At 37.6% G+C, this 19,510-nt stretch overlaps 1 protein-coding gene across 2 annotated transcripts in view; it reads right to left on the reverse strand.

Annotated features, from left to right (window-relative positions):
- The window catches only part of ntrk3b (neurotrophic tyrosine kinase, receptor, type 3b), a 212,593-nt gene that overhangs the window by 22,833 nt on the left and 170,250 nt on the right, over positions 1 to 19,510 (reverse strand). For both annotated transcript variants that reach the window (XM_017425891.3, XM_017425892.3), the window contains one exon: positions 6,762 to 6,892. In XM_017425891.3, coding sequence (XP_017281380.1) covers positions 6,762 to 6,892 — 131 coding nt within the window. The remainder of the gene's footprint in view (positions 1 to 6,761; positions 6,893 to 19,510) is intronic.

The following is a 19,510-nucleotide window of genomic DNA, read 5'->3' on the forward strand; positions in this document are numbered from 1 at the left end:
TTTAGAGTTTCTGGTTAATTTTTCCATGTTTCAAAAAAATATATAATCGTAAGCAGTTGTGTTCAGTTTATAACATCAGTTCTATTATTTTCTCCTAAAAGTGGTTTATAAGAAAAAGTCAACATGCCAAATAAACATTAAGCATATTTAATGCATTCATCTCTTCAGTCTTAAGGCTAAGTATCATCCTCTCCCACACAGTTGTAGCTTGTATTCCTCCTCTTTTCACTGATTTTCCTTATCATCTAATTAGTCACCTTAAAGTAGGTCTGAACTAATAATAGACAAAGAGCTGAAAACTCCTGGACAGATTAATCATCATACTTGATAGGGACATTACATGGTTCACAGCAACATTAGTGAACCTAGTGATAATTAACACTAAACAAAAGCCAGGCCAGACATGATCTTTTAAACATCAATGTCTCTATTTTTATTTCTCTACAACAGAAATGAGACACGGAAGAAATTTAGGTTTTATGACAACGGAGCAGAATGTTAGTTAAAATGTGGCATATTGTTTTATGTATTCATGTAAAAAAAAAAAAAAAAAAACTTGTAATGCTAAACTTAAACTCCACACAAATCAGGACATTTCTGCAAACGGAAAATAAAGTGAAATTTGAGCCCACATGTTTGCAGGTGAAGGAAAACTCACTATTGGTTCTTTTGTCACAACCTTAAGCCTTTGTCTGAACAACAGCTGTTGACTTTTGAGATTGTTACTATGTATCTAGCAGTAAAAGGTAAACAGAAGATGTTTATATAGCACTTTTCCAGCTTTCTTGATGACTCAAAGTGCTCTGCATCTTGTACATTCAGCCATTTGCAAACACATCCATACAGTGCCTTTTCATTTCTACACTTTAGGCACATACTATATAGTGTCTTTAAAAATGATTCAGTCTTCCTTCATTTTATACAATTTTGTTATGTTATGTTGCATATAAATAGCTCCTACAGTCATTTATATGCATTTTTTCTCATTAAACCCCACTAGAGTATCCTATACATCCATAACTACAAGCCCCCACCCATCTGGACTTCATGTCAGAGTGGCGAGACAGAAGCCTGTCCTCAGTGCAAAACACTTGAAAGCAGCTTGAAGGACTCTCAGACTGTGAGGAACACGATTCTCTGCTCTTATGAAACCAAAATTAAACTGTTTGGTCTCAATTCTCCATGTTATGTCTGGAAGAAACAAGCCAGCACTCATCACCTGCTCAACACCATTCTTACAGTGTTGCATGGTGGTGGCAGCATCATACTGTGGAGGTATGTTTTAGTAGGAGACTGGCCAGGGTAGAAGGAACGTTGAACAAAGCTAAATATAGAAATATGAACTTGTTCCACAGAGCTAAGGACCTCAGACTGGGCTGAAGGTTCACGTTCCAACATGACATGATCCAAAGCACACAGTGAAGGCACCACATGAGTGTGTTCGGTGAATGTCCTAGAGTAGACCGGCCAGAGCCCTGACTTAACAGTTAGCAGTTTACTATTGTTTCATAACAAACTGACTGACTTTCAGAGGATCTGTGAAACAGAATGGCAAAAAAAAAAATCTCAGAGGGTGCGCAGGGCTTGGTGCATCAAACACACAAGACTAACAGAGTCCTAAATATAAAGCTATAAATACCCATTTAAATGGGATATTTCAATTTTTTATTTTTATTAAATTTACAGAATTTTATAAAAGGCTGTTTTCACTTTGCCATTATGGGCTACTTAGACTAGAATATTGAAAGAGAAAAAAAAAAACTTTTAATATCAGTCTGAAACATAACAAAACTACAAAAAGTACATACTGAAGTTTTTGTATCTGCTACAGTCAAACATACTGCATGCGTCCAGGCTCTAAAAGCAAAATGCAGCTCATGTACAATTTATCAACATGTTGTTGTTTTCCAGCAGCTCCTTTTTGTCAGGGGTCACCACAGCAAGCAAACCCACACAGAAGATTCTGCAAGTGTTTTACACCAGATGCTCTTCCTGACGCAACCTGGGCTTGAATTCACAGCCTGAGGATTACAAGTCTGCAGCACTCATCACCGGGCCACCACATCCCCTAAATTTTCCTAACATATTCCTCATAAGGTAAAACAAGACATGGCGAACACTAGTCACTCTTAGTCACTCTTCTCCTTGGTTTATTTGACTTGAAAATGCAGTGTTTCCTCTGTGGTCACGGCCGCTCTCTCACAGGGTTAAAATGAAATGGCACTCTTCAGGGCTCAGCTGCATCATATGGCCTTTGTCACAGTAGGATGCTTAACTTTACATATGTTCAAAGACATATGTGCTTCATGTTTCTCAGGTTTAAAAGCATGCAAAGGTCAAGGTTGCTGTCTGCTTGCTAACACAAAACCCAAAGCCAGCCCCTCCCCTCAGATTGTGCCTGTGACTGGGTTGTTGAAGTGCTGCATGTGCTCCGCCGCACACCTCGAGTCACATTGAACCTCATTTTAAACAGGACCTCATTTTCTGATTACTTCACAGTAGCTACACTCTAAAGCGAGTCAACAAATCTGCACAACTCCACTAAATCCATTTTTTGTGTTATTGGAGACAATAATGGAGACAAACAGCTGACCGATGGGGAGATTTAAAGTTAGTAAGAAAATATGTGATGTTATAGAATAGCAAGCTGCTGATATCAAACTTAGTGTTGAGAACTTCAAAATAATAAAATATCTTGAAATATGAGTATCGTATGAAGTTTAAATGAAGTTAACTGGCAAGCTCAAGTTTAAAGCAAACTAAAGAACATCAGCTTTGAATATCTCAGTACTGCCAGAACATATTTAAGCAGAACTAAAGACAAAACTAACTGATCTGTGTTTATTTAACATATTCCAGGAAAACTTAGTTTTGTAAACTTACTAATGTAAAATATTTAAGTCTGTAATCTTTCTCTGATTGTCTCATTTCTAATAAAACAAAATTGTCCTAATTATAAATTGCTAAGTTTTTTTTCTATGCTAAATTTTACATGAATAAAATAAACCTAAGAAATGTATTTATTTCAAATTATGTATTTTTTAAGACAGAGCTCCATTTACATGCAGAAACAAGTGAAGGAAAAGAAAATAGCTTTTAAAGTTGTAGACACAGACCTGTGCAGAAGCCTTTTGAGTTATTTGGTAGTTGTTACTTCTCAAGAAAGTCTTCAGAATAATGAAGCAAAGAAACATTATTATTATTATTATTATTATATAGTTGATACACAAGAGAATTTATCCTTATTAGCTTTGCATGATGCCAACAATATTTAGGATGACTCTGATTGGTGTGCAGCCCAGAGGGATGTGTCACCTTGGATTATTTACAGTCTGTCAGATGATGTCAGTCCCATTATGCAGTCTCTGTCCACAAATGCAACATACACACCTCCATCTTGAAGGCAAAGAAGCCCTCCCCTTCCCTCCTTCACATAAAAATACCTGATTTAACCCCTGCTGGCTGGTGTTTATTTCACTAATAAATAGATTCTTGGGGCATTGCTGCTGTGCATTCTTCCCTCAGCTTATTCATTCTAATATTCATTATTTGTAAAATATCCTTCTCCTACTTGCTAGAAGCTAAACCCTTTTTGTGCTGCTGCCATATTGTAGTGATGTTGTGACTTAAACCTGTGTTCTGTCTTTCTATGAAAAGCCCTGCAGGAGCTGTGTTGAGCGTGGCCATGCATGCAGGTTTGGTGATAAACTGGGCTTCATGTTCCCTGAGATGTGCGTCCTCTTAAACTACAATGCGTGTGTGTGCATGCAAGGCATATGAGAATGATGAGTATTCTCTTTGAGTAAATATTTTTCCTCTTTATTATCTAAGACTAATTATAATTGGGAATTTTATTTCTTACAATACACAGTTGTGACTGTGAGATGTTTTTACATTTATATTTTGTTTTAAAGAAAACTCTTGCATGATCTGTTAATGCATGTGTTGGGGATGACTCTCAGGTACTGCCATTCCAGACTTGAGCTCAGTATCTTTACAATTGACTCGTGTTTTTGTTTTTGCTAATGCCAGTTAGCTGTGGCAGAAATCTTAAATTAGGTTAACTCCAAAAGTCAATCAGTTGTAGATGTACATGTATCGTTTACTTCCTGACATTGTCAATAAAATCTGTCCAACAGTTCATAAGCTATTTGGCTAATATACAGATAATTGAACATGTGCACAAAATCACATTCACACATGCAGACGTTGACAATTGAATGATTACCTGCATTTTATGGTGGCAGGCAATAACAAATAACTGAGTGGATGAGAAATGGACAGAAGTCTTGCTGGTTGATCTGTACTTGATGTAGAAATGGGTGGATGGCTGGCACTTGAACCAAATAGGATTTTTTACTTGATAGTTAAATAAACAGGACTTATTAAACATGATTTATTAAAATCAAAACAACTGCTGGGCTGGATGGGACTCTCCCTCTGAGAGTCGAACCACTGTCTTCTTGTTACGTCAGATATAGTTGACATAGCATTGTTCAGATACACATGAACAGATCCTGTCTTCAAAAACAAACATGTTTTCAATTGGCAGACATTGTGGCTGCAGTTGAGGTACATCTGGATCCACACTGGAACACAGTGACAATAACTTTTGCGCTGGTGTCTCTAACAGTATCCAGGGAAACAGACAATAACATGTTTATTATTAAAACCTAATGACACTTCAGTTTTGTGAACAGTTATTCTGACTTCTACAATTGAAGGCATTCACACTTGATGCTTGTGCCACTTATCACTTGATTCACTTTATGAAACAACAGCTTGTTTTCCTGCAACAAAACATCTGTGAACTTGATTAGGCTCCATTCCCACTGGATGATGATCCCTCATTGATGTAAAATATCAGCCAGAATGTGATCGGTCTTTGCAGGGTCTTAGTAAGGTCTTAAGACATGTATTAAAAATGCAATGGACTCCCTATAACATGTGATAACAGCACAATAGGTCCATGATAGTTTTAAACATGTACAAAACTTCTATAGTGAGGTTGTGGTGGTTTATCAACATGCATGGTGGGAGTGTATTGAGGTCCTGGCTGGATTATGGTCAAGCCTGGGTGAAGCTTGAGGGATTGTGGAGGCAGCAGTGGCAACATTTCCATGATGTGCGCACAATAAAGTGGCTTGGTTGTTAAGAATTTAAAGCTGGTCTGGTCATGCTGGCCTCGTGCCTGGGCTATGGACATGATCATAACAAGGTCATGAAAACAACCTAGCAAAGATGTGATATTCATGACACTTGGGTCGTGCTAACCTCGAGGGAGGGGGGATCCTCTAGTGCGTATCTACATCCTGACAGTCTGAGTGAATTGTGCAAGGGGGAGCATATACATTGTGGTGAGGATGCAGGAGATCAGCTTGGGGATGCAAAAATAAATAGCAGGAAAAAAAACATCTTTGGTGAGTAGAGAACGGTCTAATCATGTCTGCCTTCACCCATTTTCCAAATTTGCCACAGTTCAGTCACATTCTAAGTTGTGGATATCGTAGTGCAGTCATCATTCAGTGTGAAGGGAGCCTTGGTTAAAGATGTTTTATTTATGGTGTCACAAAATTATTCTTCACTTGAATGTGTTTATGCAGTAAGAGTTAGAGTGTCCTGATTGGAAAGCCTTTTTTTTGGTAAAACTCAGTCATAAAGTGACTGAATTTCTTTCCTCGTCAAAATCTTGTGTATACAGACATGTATGAGCCAGCAATCACTTGAGGTGTAATGTTCTGGAAGTAAAAGTGAAGCTGCATCAACTGCACACACACACATATACACACACAAAACTGATCTGACTGGTGATAAAATGAAGCTCAGAGGTGCCTTGAACCTGCTTCTGAGGTGCAGAACACATAAAATACCAAATCATGATGGGATGTCAGTTAAAGGCACCAATATCAGGGAAAAAAAGGAAAAGAAATAAGCAACAGCTATAAGCCTTATTGCAGGAGGAAAAAAAAAGACTCTTGACACTTCATCAGCAGCAGGAAAATACACGGAGGTGCTACTCCTGATCTGCTCAGCCTTGAGGTCCTGTTTTCCCAGCCTGCTGCTCACATTACCACAGATTGAATGACCTCGAGATGGAAATGTTTTTACTTGTATGTGCTCTTCTTTTTCAGCAAAGTGCTTAAGGTGGTTGAGATGTATGACAGTGTAGGTAAAACGGCCATAAAATTCTATTACCAAATCAAACCACACTCTTAGGGAAATGTTTTTTGTCTGGGCATTTCTCCAAAACAATACCTCCAAAGTGCTCGACGACGATAAATTAGGGGAAAGTGCTGCAATGAATTTTTCCCCTTTGTTGACCTTTAAGTGTATTCAGAAAGCCTCTTCCTTTTACATCACAGGCAGGAACAAGTTAAGATGAAAATGCACATTGTCTTATGTTTCAAAGAGGTCACAGCACATTTTTTTTTTTTTTTTTTAATGAAACTGATTTTTTTTAAGGAAACAATGAGGACAATGGGGTACTCAACCTTCATCTGAACCTTTTCAGTAATTTCTGCAGTCAAGGTCTGGGTGCCTCTTTTCATTTCTGGACTTATTCTGCTGAATGTGCAGCCTCTTATTCTGACCTATGATGCTTCTAGTTCAAACTGCAATTTTTTTTTATTTTTTGCTGGAATACTGTTCTCAGGGAGTGTTTCCACCCAAGATATTGGAAAATAAACTAAATTGTTGCATTGACTGACACCATAAGAACATCAGACACAGACACACTGATAACGATACACTGAAGTTTGTACCTTGACAGCCACCAGCATCTTGTCCTTGGTGGGGCTGAGGTTGTAACATTCTGCCAAGAAGACTTTACCAAATGCTCCCTCACCCAGCTCCCGCTTCAGGATGATGTCTCTCCTCTTTATGTGCTGGACGACTAAAACAAAAGTGGGACAAAGAGTGATCGTCACTTGATTTTGAACCACATGTTACATTTTATAGCAAACAAATTAATGCAAAAAAAAACCCCAAAAGCAACATACTTAGACAAAATATTTCACCTTTAAGCCTCCAGAAGAAAAGACATGGGGATTGACAGGATGCAGGTAAAAAAAACGAAAACAAGGACATATAATGGGGTAAAGCTACTTTGTTTTTCAAAGTCTAGTCAACATCTCAAGCTTTCGGAAGACATTGTGGAAAAATGTCATAATAAATTACAGGGTAAAGTGAAAATTCACAAGAGTACTTTTTTCCTTCCTCTTGTGAGCATTTAAATATATATGTGAAAAACTAAAAAAATAAGGTCATACCCTGTGTGATGTTGTCAAAGGTTGAGAAAAACATTTTATCTTACTTTGAAGCTACTTAAGACAGAATACCAGGAGCGTTAAGGTTCAAGTGGTTTTAAATGTTTAAAGTGCAGATAAACAAGAAGATGACACCGGACCTGCCAAGATCTCTTATCTGGATTATATTTTTTAGCTTTACTGTCAGAACCAAGATGCCACAGGAGGATTTTCCTAAATGAGGAAATAACTGTAAAATAAACACTTAAATACAAATTTTACTCATAGTAAACTAATAAGTTTGTGTGTTAAAACAGATTTTTTTTCCTTTCACTATTGGAATGCCTTACAGTGTTTCTGGTCCCAGAATATTTTTTTTTTCTTTTTTATTATTGATTATCCTATAAAATTCCTAGCTCCACAGAATATAAGGCACAGAAAGTGACAAAAAGGCAGGGACAGGTAGAAATAGTTGGACAGAAAGCGCAGTGTGAGCGACTTGAGGAGGTGTGGGTAGTTTTCTGAACAGATCTACTCTTTGTGGCTCACCCTGAATAAAACATGACAGTTTGTAGATTCACCATGAAAGCTGTGGTGCTCTGATAGGTCTGCACACACAGAGTACACATAGTGTCCACAAGACATTTAGATAAAAATCACCACACTATACAAGACTGGGCCTCAGAGCTTCAGCTGTGCAGCAGCTCTCTGCTATAAAGTATTGATGAGATAAAACCAGCAGTTTTCGCCTAGCAACAGAGACAGTGTTATAGAAGTAAAAACAATCCTGATTAATAAAATGGAAGTTAAATTGAAAAGGAGCTCTTAAAATAAATTTAGTTCTAACAACTGCAATTATTGTTCAGTTTTGTTTGTTTGTTTTTTAATGCTAGAAATAAAGAAGAGGGGAACATGACATCAATTTCTTGAAAATCACAAGATGCTGTAAATTTATTATTTCCACAATTTTTTATTCTAACATTTATCCCTGCATTGATTCGTCAGTATTTCTGCATACATTTTCTTCTTCTCTGACAGCTTTATTCAGTTTTATGGCACTCCCGTCGTCCCATATGCTGAAATGTGACGCATTAATCTCACAATACAGCTTCAGGCTTCCTGTTTCTTAAGTAACCAAGTCTAATATAATCATGGGAGACAAATAAAGATTCAGAAATATAATCCATCCTCCATCTGTGGGTTCTTTGCCTTCATTAAATCAAACCTGATCATTGGATGACTGTGATGGACAATATGCCATGGAGCAAGTAATTACACGCACGGCCATATACGGGCCTTTAATGCACTGATTTAAAAACACTGATGTGTCTGCACTTAGAGCACATCAGGTGAAGCATCTGTTCCCATAAGACCATTTGATCCTTATGTATGATAATGAGTTTACTTGCCTTCATCTACTGAACGACGGTCGGCTTGGCCCTGCCTCCTGTAGGTACTGCTTATACAGACGTTAAGCTCCTAAATTACAAAGATAATGCTTGAAAATTCAAGCTGAAACAACAGGTCTCACTCTGTCATTTACAGTATATTTCAAACTTCTGCAAACCGATTTGATCTACTAGTTATCTCTGGCTGACTTTTCAATTAGTTTGTTTTATGATTATTTGCAGTTCACAATGTTAATTTTAGAACCCAGTTAAATTCCACCCATCTGTTCAATACCTGCTTGTTCCTTTTCAAGGTCACAGGAAATTGGTGCCTATCCCCAGCAATCATTGGGTAAGAGGGCGGGGTATGCCCTGGACAGGCCACCAGTATATCACAGGGCCACATAGAGAGAAACCAAACAGGCAACCACTCACACCTAGTGACATTCTAGACTAGATAATTAACCTAACATGCAGGGTTTTGTCTGTGGAAGGAACCAGGAGTCCATCTGTCCATCCGTCCATTATCTGCCGCTTAATCAGAGTCTAGCTGCTCAAGGTGCTGCCCCTGCAACCTGACTCCAGGAACCAGGAGTATCTGAGGAAAACCCATAGAGAAAGGCCTCAACCCGGAGTTGATCTTGTGACCTTCTTGCTGAGAGGCAAATGTGCTAACCAGCTGTTCCACCGTGCAGCTCCAGTTACATAAGAAAAAGGTTAATATATCGTCAGTGCAACCCCACCTTCTAACTGAACCACTATTTTCTATCTACTCTGTCATCAAGGCCCAGTCTGGTTTTGATTGGTCAAAAATGACTGATTATCAATCAACTTCATTTTTGTCTGAGTTTTGACAAACCAGCCACGAGGCTTTGTCCATTTTGTATAATTATTTTCAGCTGGACCTAAGATGACCTCATCTGTTAATGGCAGAGAGTGTGAAATAGTGGAACAGGGGATTTAAGTTGACCCACCACTATTATGCCTCTGAGTCAGCAAGAGAAGTAGCCATAGAGCCAAGTTGAAGTGTATGGGTGAAGTGAGTAGCAGCAAGTGCTGTGTCCCCTCTAACCAAGGATGATGCTGGTTCTGTGATGCTAGCTTCATACGTCTAAGTACACATTAATGCAGGACTTGGTTAACTTCATTGGTTGGGTCTGACAGACTGTGGTGGCATAAAGAGGAGCTAATCTTTGTGGCTATATCACAGGGCCATTACAAAAAGAAGCTAGAGGGGAAGCATATTCTCTGGTACAGGACTTTCTACGTTCTTTGTTTCTGAACAACCTTTAAATAGACAAAATCTTTGCAACACACTTGGACAAAGTGTACTAGAGTTAAAAACTGTGCAAATTATCTTCAGTAAAGTACAGAAAGAGCTCCTAGTTTAACCTGAAACTCTGATACAGTAGCTATAGGACCACTAGCACAAAAATGGGAATTTATAACAAAAGCAAAGATGCAAACAAAACCTTCGTTAGCTATAGTACTCCTGTACAGAGAGTCATTTAAACAACGGTGAACTCAAACTGCTGTTCATGTTAATGTAGAAGCTAGTGTTAACATTGCAGCAATGCTGGCTGCTACAGGAAAGTAGAAATACAGCCGTAGAGTCATTGCTTTAAGGCAATGACTTGTTTACAAAAAATCTAAATCTTTGCTCTGTGGTAAGGCAAAGAACTATTACAGAATGTTTTATGTAGTTTCAGTATTGGTGTTTGTGTAACACTGGCAATTAACTGCCACCATGATTAAACTTTCTCTGACGATAAGTGATATTTAGACAGTGTTTGCCATGTGAGCATGACAATATAAACGGAATGTAGTCAATCCTCCCAATGACATACACATTGGAAGTACTTTGTACAGTTATATAATTTTTGAAACATTAGCACTGACTTTGCCTTCAGCTCCTTTCCAAGTGATCTTCTCACATGCCAGACTTGGGAAAGTTTTTCTCAGTATATAATGAAATGCCACACAGTAGATGTGTTATGTGATAGCAGAACCTTTCTTGCAAAATGTGTTGCTCCCAACACTTAGAACAAAGTGCTGCTGAAACTGACAGAAATACTGTAAGGTAGTTAGCTCGCATTCATAAACTAACACTGCAAGTTAATAATTTGTTCTTGCAAGTTAAGGTTAGGGTTTTTTTAAACAATAACATCTAGTCTTGCTGTAGCATTATGTGCATCACTCCAATTCGCAACTTGTTTAAACGAACAGTTGATGTTACAACCTCTGCTGTAAACTAAGCAACTGTGGATGCAGCTTCTTTTTCATCCCTTTGCAGCTCATTTTTTAATGGCTAATGTCAAACCTATAACAACAACTGTACTGCCGTGTCAAAGAAAAGCCTCTCGCCTGCTGCAGGAACAGCTGTCCCTGCCTGCTCACTTCTCAATTAGTGGCTGCAGTAACACTTGTGAGGTGTTTGCACATGCGCAGAGTCGCGCTTGTTGTTTGTTACTCAGAAAAAGGTCATGGGCTATGTGAGAGAGAATCAACAACAGACACTCTTTTTTTTACAATTTAAATGATTTTTTTGGAGCTGTGGGTGTAAATTTTGGTTGTTGCAGAGCAGCATAGTGATTGTGAGTCACTATGTAGGGCTAATGAGCCGCTCTTTAGTCACAGTTTCAGAGTAATTTTGTTGTGTGGCGTCAAAAACAGACAAAAAATATTTAAACGACAGCTTCACAAACAATTTGTGTAGACATGTCCTTTCCTAAAGTTTAGACAAGGAATGCAGCTATGAGAACTCAAATGTTTTCAGTCCATCTTGATATTTTGAGCTCAAAAGGGCCATTTAACTTTTAGGGTTTTGTTTTTTTTTTTAAGTCCAAGCAGATCTAATAAAGCAAAAGCCTCATCACTGTGAGGTTTTAACCAAAAAGAGTTCACCAACTGCTTAGCTAAACCTCCCAAACATTTCTTCATTCAAAACAGAGATTAAATGTTCAATCCGATTTCCTCTGGGTGTTTTTTTTTTCTCCCTTTGTTATCCTTCAGATTTGTGAGACCATCTGGTTGTGAACATGTTGAAAAGGTGATTCATGGAATATGTCACCTGTTCCTTTGCTGTTTCTGTCAGCCTGTGTCATCGCTACTATTTCTGAAATCACTGTTAAATATAAAGAAATGCCCCAGTTTTAAAGCAGATTTAAAAGAAAAGTGTCTGCTGAAGCTGGCAGCCACTTTGCGGGGTGGGAGCTCCACCAGGGACACAAACACATCACTGCTGTCAAAAAGCCTCATTCTGTAAAAAATCTGTTTTCCAAGAGCAAACTTAAAACGTGCACATTTTAATTCTGAATGTGTTCTGACAGGATTTGATGGGCCAAATGTCTCTGACAATTTTTCTGCTGCTAAAGATAAGAAGATTCCCCAGCTTCTATTCCCAACTGAATCTTCTGCTATTGTACGTTATTTCCACTTAATACAAATGATCTGTTTTTATAGGCCTTTATGTTCACCCTGTCCTTTTCACTCCCCCATCAGTTATGATCATTCAAAGATGAGCGTTTCACAGATACCTGTCGTGCTGTCACCGTCACACTATTAAAGCCTTTTTTTTCCCCTGTCTGTCACCGCACACATTCCTAAGCTTCTCTGGATGAAATCTTGTCATTTATCAGCAGGTGGAGATTAGGAAACTTTTTTTAAACCACAGATTTCTAGGGCCAGACATGTTTACTTTTCCTTTTTTCCCCTCAGTTTCCACAGAACTTTATATTTGATTGTTATCTTGTCCCTATTTATTCTTAGCTTTTATAGTGAGTTGAGATGATCATTTCATAAATTGATGTCTTATCTAACACGAACATCTGAAATTAGCATTTGTTTTCATAAAGTTTTATCAGCTTAATCAGAACATTAAGACATCTGACTTTGTTATGTAAATGACTAAATCTGAAGCCCATTAATTCTTGAACTAAATTACCAGTTTTAACAAAATCTAAAATCCTCAAATGATGCCATTGTTCCCAGTATTTCATGCAAATGCTTTTGGGCACTTTTACCACCTTATTTGGATGGAAAATTCTTTTTCTAATGCTAAAGAGATCACATTATTTAGATGTTTGTTTGTTTTTTTAAAAAAAAGGTTATGTACAGTTAGTATCTTATCTATTCTAGATTGCTCTTTGAATGATCTAGTTTGCAGAAATAAACTAATTTTGACTTCTTTAAGAAGCTAAATTTGAAATGGGGCTGAGGCCAAAGTGGACTGTTGTCATCTAAAAACAACTCTGATCTCATATACTTTGAAGAGTTTAATGCAAACACTGTTTTGTAAACATTTACATCTTTGGTAATTTTACATTATACATTTTTGTTTCTGACAGAACCATTATGGGTTTCCTGCAGAAAGTACCAGATGGGCCCCAGCTACCTACTGTTTGCACTTACAAATAACCACAAAATCCAATGTAAATAATTTTGATGTAAAATTATATATTTTTTAAAAAGTAGCAGCATTTGTATAACCTGTTATTAAAATTTTGAGAATAGAGTTGTTTTAAAACAATCCTTGTAGGTCTTTGCCTGACTCTGACGAGCTGTTAGCACAAAATTAAACTCTAATTCTACAAAGCCCTATCTAAAACAGGTAAAGCATTAATTGTTCATTACCTTTCCAGATAACCCCATTTCTTAGGCTCTGAACTACCAGCTCAACAGTGAATTTGTAGTCAGATAAACAACAGGTTAAAGATTTGAAAGTTTCCTTCATTTGCTTTGATTTTCAAAATGTGTCAACAAAAGCCACATGGCCTGTTTTTCAGTCAGGAAAAGATGAGCAGACTGATTCGAAAGCTTTAAAACAGTACAGTGGACCTGATAAAGTGATCAGCGTGTCAGTGCAAGGATGTAGTTTGCATTTTCCATTTATTTAAAAAAATTTTGGCAGTCCATTTGTTTAAAAAATAAAATGGAGGCACAATATCAGTTTTTTAGTCAATAAATTTAAACTACAGTGGCTTGTTAAGAACAAACAATCTACTTATTTATTTAAATAAATGTTAGTTTTCCACATCTGATGCCGTTTCACATGAACTCCCTGTCACCACCATTAGGCTTTATGCAAATACTGAACAAATGCAATATCATTTGTAGCATTTGTAAACTATTATTATTATTATTACAGGATCCAATCTTTAAATATATCAGAAGGCTGTTGACATTATTTCTTGTATGACTCATTTCACCAATATTAACAAGACAACATTAATAACTTCCGTTTAACTAAGAGTGGATAATAATATTTTTTTGTTTGTTTGTTTTGTAGATGTTTCTAAAACTGTTAAAGATCTACACAACCTGTGAAATTAAGAAAAGAGATAGTGTTACTATTCAAACACCTACACTGAAAACCTGTTTAGCTCTACATTTGTACCAGCTGTCTCTTCTTCTTCACTTCCATACGTAAATAATTCATCTGGTCTGTTTTGCACCGAGCACCTCGTTCCGCTCCACTGATGGGATAGCGGCCACTATTATGGAGCGCACCTATTGACAGTGGTGCAGACAAGTTACTTTAACCTTCAGTTTCCTCTGCAGGGCCGACTCGGGCTGCATCCTGCAGCCTATTTACCCAGAGTGGCACACTGAGAAGCCCTGAGATTAAATCTCTATCCCACAGCTCAGCATCATTCATTTGTCCAGGCTCACTTGAGGCCTCGGTGCCAGCAAACATTGTCCCTGGAGGGAGAGACAACGCAGCTCTGAGATTTACTCAGCTCGTCAGGTCAGGCTGCTGGGGGAGAACAGATGTTTGGAGGGCTTTGTTCTGCACCCAAGAATGTGTGTGTGTGTACGTGCATGTGTCTGTGTGTGCATGTATTTCTCTGCAGCTACCTGCCAACTTTCTCCAGAGTTAGTGTGTCTTTTTGAGTGTGCCTTTGACTCTAACTCCCTACCAACGTTGTGCATTTATGTGGGAGTTTATGGCTCGCAGGTGTGTGTATGTGTGTGTGTGAGTATTTTTTTCTTTTTGGCAGCTTTCCTGCACTGGGTTGATCAATGTGCATCTCCTAGCTTTGCCTCTGAGAAGTGGTGCCACAGTGAAAAAAAAAAAAAAGCGGAGGACATCTACACAAACTGTTTATTTTTTCCAGCAACACCTCAACATTGATTAACTTTATTCACTTGGGATGGTTTTGATTTTAGTGACTCTTTCTTATAAAACATTGTATCAGAATAAAAACAGGAACTTCAAGTTTGAACTATTAAATGTAACTGCAATGCTAATATAGTAAAACATTAAAATGACAAACGATATTAGACTCAGACATAGTCAGTTTTCTATCATTTCCTTCCATTTTATTATTGCATAAGAAGCTACAAGAGCGTTTTATAGAGATGACTGTAATGGAGCCTTAGTTTCGTCAGTCTATGGCTCCACAGGAGGTGAATACAGTATTTAGGTAAGAGGCACTCATCCAGCAGCTGATAGCATACAAAAAGCCCTCTGGCATGAATTTCACAGCAGCGCTGGGACTGTGCGTCATCTGGCATGGCTGGAAAACTGCGACATGAAGGACAGCTTTCACCGTTGACTCTCAGTGGGTTTTGACTTTTAACCTGCCGCTGCTGGCTGAATGCCGGCCCGTGTGTCTGCGGCTGCCTGATTCCTTTCTGATGACGCTCGCTTTGTTCAGAAAAGCTTAGAAAAGAGCGCAGGAAATAAGCCAGGTGCCTCTTTTTACGGGAAAACTCTATGTTATCATTCTCGCATTCACAGTGGCAAGGTGTCAGTGGGTTGCTTTTTTGACAAATGAAGACATTTTTGCTTTTCAAATGTCTGTTTATGTTTTGGAACATGACTTCATTTCTCAGTGATAGCTGAAATATCGTTATGGTTAGTTTTGCTCATAAATAATAGACAGAGTCTGGTTTTACATGAATGCAACACAGCAGTGCTTTAAAGTGCAACGCCTCGATCAACATAGCACAGACTACAAATTATCCCAGGATCTGATGGACTTCTATGTAAAAAGTTTACATACAAAAACTAAATTCATGATTTATTTTTTTCCTCACAAGTCACAAGGACATCAGTTGCAGTCACACTTTCTGATTAGTGTGCTGGTGATAATCTTCTTATTAATCTGATAGAAAAACAGGTATTAAACCTCAAAGGTTATTTTGCCCATTCTGTATTAAAGTATTAAAGGCCATAGATGGCCCAGGGACCACTAGTTGACAATCACTTTTTTGTGGAGGATCGTTGTAGAGACCTTAAAACAGCTATGGTCACTATCCGTATGTGTAACAGTTTAAAGATTATTTGCTTCTAATTCCATAATTTGTGTGCACTGCAACTGGTACTACAGAAGTTGATTGTTTCAGTAACACTGTAGTCACTGTAGTTGTTTAAATATAGGATGTGAATCAGCTAAATAAGGTAACATGCACAGTTGAGTTTACTAACAATGAAGACAAATCTGGCTGTTAGAGAATAGTCCAAAGATTAGCAGTAAAGCATTTCCTTGAAAAAACAGTGTTGTTTATTGTTAAATATAAATATACCTGACCTTTTGAAAATGTTAAAAACAACAACATTTTTTTAAAAAAAACCTGGGTTTAATCTTTGACAACCTGTCTACTAATGACAAATAACTACTGCTGTCAGAGCTAGTTTTCACCAGCTGAGGGCCAAGGTTGAGTTATTGCTTTCATTCACAGTCTTTGAGAAAATGATTCATGCCTTCATGTTATCTAGACTACTGTAACAGCTTTTACTTTGGTATTAACCAGTCTCTGATAAGTTGTCATCAAGTTGTCCAAAACGCTGCAGGTCGACTCCTGAAAATCAAATGCAAGAGTGACCACGTCTCACCTGTTTGGGCTTCTTTGCACTGGTTTCCTGCTCATTTAAAAAATTATTTTCAGATTTTATCATTTGTTTTAAATCAATGAATGAATTTGCACCTTGGTATCTCTCCAGCATTTGAACCTAGTAGGATCCTAAAAGGTCACAAAGGTCCTGGGTGTACTGAGGAGCAGAGTGAAAACCAGAGAGCAGATCAGGTTTTTACTCTCGCAGTACCTTAACTTTAAAACAGTCTGCTTTTTATATTAGACCTTATCAACACATTTAAAAAACTATTTTTTCCCCATTGGCAATTAAACCAAACTGAGTTATAGTATTTTTCATTGACAATTTTATCCCATAGTGTGATTTTAATTGCAATAATGTGATGTTTTTAATTGTATTTATTTATTGTATTTCATTTATAGGTATGATTTCTTAGCTGTTTACATGCACAGCACTTTGGTAGACACCTGTTGTTTTTAATTGTGCTCATAACGACATTTGAACTGACATGAAATGCACACATAAATATTAATATTTAATTCGACCTGGATACTGATACTGATGTTATCTGCTTTGTAAAATCATAATTGCTTGCCTGGTGCATGAGCAAAAAAAACAAACAAACAAACAAAAAAACAGATAAATAAATAAAATCCACCCACAGTTTGTGGCCCACACACATTGGTGCTTTTTGTTCCTTACCTCTACCTGACTCCGTGTTGTAGTTGTTGTTGAGCTGGCTGAAAAAATAATCCTGACTGCCTGAGATACAATGAGGCAGAGTTTAGTGGAAAAGCTTGTTTGGCCTTCAAAGTATACCATTATGAAATGTGGTTATGATGAAATTAAAACTAAAACTACTGTGAAATCAGGACTGGTAAATGATAAATTCCACTTGAAGGTGTTTACCTTCACCTATTGTTGTATAATAAAATGCATTTATCTAATAATAAACACTGAGCAGCTCCATGCAACAACATTTATAGAATTTGCGGATCAAACTGATTGATGTCTTTTGACGACGGCTTCCCCCTTAAGCAGAACCCCAGTGTTATGGCTGGATTAAAGTTTAAGCTTTAAGTACATTTAAGCACTAAGTACTTTACACTTGCTGCTCGGGGGAGTTTCTTTAAAAGTCTTCACTAGCTATATTTGACATCTTAGAGAAGATGAGGCATGCTATCCTCCCCTAAGCTGTTATTCCCTGTAGAGGCAGGACAAATTGTGTTTCTATAAAACCAGAAAAGCCCTTTATGTAAGTTTTATTGGCTAAAATGTTGATGATTTAGGTTTGTTTTATACTACAGCTGAAACACTAAGCTCAGTCCTCAGAGAAGGGAATCAAATAATCATCATGGCCTCGTCCTGACACACTCATGGGAAGTGTTGCTGCTGTCAAAAAAACTGTACTTTATATGTCAGAAGTATGTTTAGTTTTATGGTCTTGACCAAATCAGAACAGTTGTACGATCTCAACTTATTTAAAAAGTAATTTCATGCAAAAAGTGGGCAAAAATGTTTTTGCCTGTGTCTGTTTGTGCGTATGCCTGTCTGTCAGCAAAATATGTCATGCACGACTGAACAAATTTTACTGAAACTCTCAGACTGTAATCACTGCATGTACTTCTACAACTGATTTGCTTTTGGAGGTGACCCCATTCAAGATGGCTGCCACAGCTAACTGACCTCAGCTAACACAGAAATGGCTATAGCTCCGTCAATTTGACAGCTATTAAGCTAAAATCTGGCATGGTTGTAGCTGAGAGTCTTCCCCAATACATACTCAGAGTACTAAAAAAATCATATTGGGGTATTTGTTCAAAAGTTTGGTGTTAACTTTTATAGTCAAGACTATGTGGCTATTAGTAAAGAATGTTATGAACCACTGGATGGATTGAAAGAAAGTTTCATGAAAAATTTTAACTGATTCAATTTTGAAGTCAGCTTTTTTCAATATTGCCGCTAACTGACTTTAGAAAACAATAACATAAATACATCTAAGTTTGACAGGTATTGAGCTAAAGATTGGTGTGATAGTAGCTAAGAGTCATCCCCAACACGTACTCTGACTGGTCCACATTGCCAAAGATCTTTCCTTCAAACTCGGGCACTAAGTCTTGGACTCAACACTGTTTGCAGGAACCCCTCAAACTAGTTTTAATGAAACCTTCAGTATATAAAACACTGGATCTACATCTACAAATCATTTATTCGTAGAGTCACACTAATACAATATGGCCGCTACAGCTAATAACTTAACATAGCAAATATTGAGCTAAAATTGAGGCAGTAGCTTGGAGTCTTTATTTCTCAATATAAAATTATCTTTGTTTAAAACTCTGGCGTGAAAGGTGGCAGAGTGATCTGCATTCATTTAAGGAATGTTAGGCCATTGATTACAATAAGAAGGTTACACTTTGTGTTTTTCTGAGCTAAGCTTTGAGGAACAATTGGACTTTTTAAGTAACAAACTAAAGTAGGTTGTTTGAATTCAGTTAGCTTGCCTGCAGGGCAGTTTCTTCTTAATCACACTATAATTTATGGAATCATAGCCTCTGAACATGAGACTGCCATTCAATCAATCTGCTCTCCATTCATGTTCATCTACTCACCTTTTAAGGGGCCATATTAGTCACTCTTTGTCTCTACTGGAAACATTTTAATTTTCAAAAACACCACCTTGAGCATAATTCTGTCTCTGTTACACCAAAAGCTGAGTGGACAGAGAAGAGAGGTTTGTCCAAGCCATGCCCAGGAGTGATGTCCCTAATAACGTGGACATAATGAAAGGCTATACGCTATCCTCAAACATCAAAAGCTATTGTCTAATTTTGGCCAGCAGGATGTGACAAATCCGTAATTAAAATAGCTTGCTGGGTGATAAAACAAAAGCACTTGCTGGGAGACAGAGGATCTGACTAGATATGGATCTGTCATTAGGCTAAAGAATTGTCCTTTGCCTTCTCTGCTTTTATCTCCCTAATGCGGCAACTTTTCTTCAGGATTGGCCTTTTTTTCAGCTTTCTTAGAGAAAAACAAAAGGCCAATCTCGACAAACG

Source organism: Kryptolebias marmoratus, linkage group LG15, assembly GCF_001649575.2.
Source record: "Kryptolebias marmoratus isolate JLee-2015 linkage group LG15, ASM164957v2, whole genome shotgun sequence".
Lineage (NCBI taxonomy): Eukaryota > Metazoa > Chordata > Actinopteri > Cyprinodontiformes > Rivulidae > Kryptolebias > Kryptolebias marmoratus.